This window comes from Triticum dicoccoides, chromosome 7A, assembly GCF_002162155.2.
Source record: "Triticum dicoccoides isolate Atlit2015 ecotype Zavitan chromosome 7A, WEW_v2.0, whole genome shotgun sequence".
Lineage (NCBI taxonomy): Eukaryota > Viridiplantae > Streptophyta > Magnoliopsida > Poales > Poaceae > Triticum > Triticum dicoccoides.
Window position 1 is genome coordinate 135,156,565 of NC_041392.1, and position 1,995 is coordinate 135,158,559.

At 62.1% G+C, this 1,995-nt stretch overlaps 1 protein-coding gene across 2 annotated transcripts; it reads right to left on the bottom strand.

The window, feature by feature from the left end:
* Positions 1-303: 303 nt before the first annotated feature.
* LOC119327355 (cyclin-dependent kinase inhibitor 1-like) lies at positions 304-1,787 on the bottom strand. 2 transcript variants are annotated; one of them, XM_037600474.1, is made up of 4 exons: positions 1,291-1,787; positions 1,118-1,182; positions 755-985; positions 304-635 (listed from the first exon to the last, which is right to left on the bottom strand). In XM_037600474.1, the coding sequence occupies exons 1-4, from the start codon at positions 1,744-1,746 to the stop codon at positions 560-562; spliced, it is 828 nt and encodes a 275-aa protein (XP_037456371.1). In that variant the 5' UTR covers positions 1,747-1,787; the 3' UTR covers positions 304-559. The 2 variants fall into 2 exon arrangements, with proteins under 2 accessions (XP_037456371.1, XP_037456372.1); XM_037600475.1 differs by having other exon boundaries at positions 1,118-1,179; positions 1,291-1,783.
* Between the last annotated feature and the right edge of the window lie 208 nt (positions 1,788-1,995).

Consider the following 1,995-nt stretch of genomic DNA (forward strand, 5'->3'; position numbering starts at 1 on the left):
AGGACGGGAGAAAAATCGCCGGAGACGGGGAAGAGGACAAGCGTGACTGTGCGAGGAGCGAGAGCGTGGGGCTGCGAAACTGTACGAAGAATAAAATACTGCGAGAGAAGCAGAAGCTGCAGCTGCAGTAGCAGAAGGTGGCCGGCGGGGGTTCACTGTTGCAGGTAGGCCTGCAGCACGGCAGCGCAGAGCTGCCGGCCGCTGCTGCTGCGCATTCAATGCCGCCCGCAAGATGCGAACTGGAAACGGAAACAGGAGTTACACAACGGCCGAGCCTATTTTCGATCGCCGTGGCCTAGTGAATGAAAGGTAAAAATCAGAAGAAGTTAAAAACTGGAGCGAATTTGAACAATTTGGATGGGGAGAGAGAGAGAGCTAGTGTTGCATAGCTAGCTCTAGGCTGCTGTGCATGGGATTATTCTGTTCTTTTTTCACTCCTCTTTCTCTTTACTGTTTTCCTTTGCGGGTTGGATCAGCGTCTCTTTTCACTCCCAGCAGGCCTTCCCTTTCTACGCGCGCCGCCGCTAGCTTCCCGTCATTTTGCATCATGCTCAGAGCCTCAGACGGTGGCCACCGGGGTCCACTCGAACCGGCCGGCGTTGAGAGGCACGCCGCGCGCGACGTCGAAGTTGTACCTGCAGTGAGGCAGCGAGAGCACAAGGCTTAGCGTGGCGGCGTCTGTGACGGCGATAGAGCGACTGCCAAGTGCCAAGACGTATGTGTACTTGTGTGCTCAATTGTAATTTCCACTTACTTGGCGGCGAAGCGCTCGGCCTGGGCCTTCTCCGCGGCGGCGAAGAACTCGTCGATCTCTGCCGCCGGTGGCATCCTTGCTCTCGCCTCCAAGTCTAAGCGGAATGGCGCTGCGGTCGTCGTCGTTGTTGCCGGATACCTCCTGCGTTTGTGCTTCTGCTCGTCCGCCGCCTGGCTCGACTCCAGGTCGCTCAAATCTGCCGGGGAACGGCTCGACGGCGTGGTCTCCCTCCTGGATTACCACAATTCAAACAGGTCAAATTCAGAAGCAAAACCGGGTCAAGATCTCAAGATCACCCTGGAGAATAGAAAACAATGGATAATTCAGCAGAATTCCTGTCGGTATCGAGAGAGGAGGACTCACCTGTCCCGGCCGCCGCACTCAGAGTCGCTGACGGAGCTCTCCACGTCGCCACTCTCGCACGCCTGCTGATCGACCAAGACAGTCAGAACCAAATCTCGTAATTCAGCAGCAGAAACTGCCGATCGACCGGCCGAATTTACAGAGAATTCTAGGGCAGTGAGTGGCCCACTCACCTCCGCTTCGTCGCCGCTCCTCTCTCTAGCCGCCACGTCCACCGCCGTCGACGCGGTGCTGGAGCAGCGCGAGACCCCGGCCACGACCGCCGCCTCCACCGAGGGCCGAGAATCCGGCAGCCCCGCCGTCGAAGCCTCCTCGTCCGCCCCAAGTCCCCGGAGCTGATCCACCGCCGCGGAAGCAGGCATGAACAGCCTCCTGCTCCGGAGATGCAGGTAGCACCCGGCGGCCGCGTCGCCGCCGTCACGGCCCAGCAACGCATCCTCCACCGCGCGCGCCGCCGTGGACGTCGTCGCCTGCTGCTGCTTCCTCATCTTCGCGTTGAGGGCGGCCGCGCGGGACCGCGTGCGGACGCCGAGGGCCACCGGCGCGCGGTGCTCCACGACGGCCGGCGCCGCCTTGCCGCCGCCCGCGGCCGCGGCCGCGGCCCGGCACTTCCGCATGTACTTCCCCATCCGCGAACGGACGAAAGGAAAGAACCCGTCGCTTTGGCCGTTTGCCTCCGCACGCTTCCGAGAGACAGGAGAGAGAGAGAGAGAGCGCGCCAGCAAATTCGCTCCTCCGGAGTACAAATACCCGGCGCGGTGGGGCCGACCGGATTCGGATCGGACGGTCGCGGCGCTCGCGCGGGGGTGCTGACGGCGCCGTGACCTGGATCTGGACGGGACGGCGTCTGAGGTGACGGTGACGCGGACGGAACGTGG

What these genes read in the sequence shown, in the direction of transcription:
- LOC119327355 (XM_037600474.1), bottom strand. Translation starts at nt 1,746, where the DNA reads ATGGGGAAGTACATGCGGAAGTGCCGGGCCGCGGCCGCGGCCGCGGGC. An exon ending in GGAGCGGCGACGAAGCGGAG is followed by an intron (nt 1,183 to 1,290) that starts GTGAGTGGGCCA and finishes TTGGTCGATCAG; the next exon opens with CAGGCGTGCGAGAGTGGCGA. An exon ending in GCCGAGCGCTTCGCCGCCAA is followed by an intron (nt 636 to 754) that starts GTAAGTGGAAAT and finishes GCCTCACTGCAG; the next exon opens with GTACAACTTCGACGTCGCGC.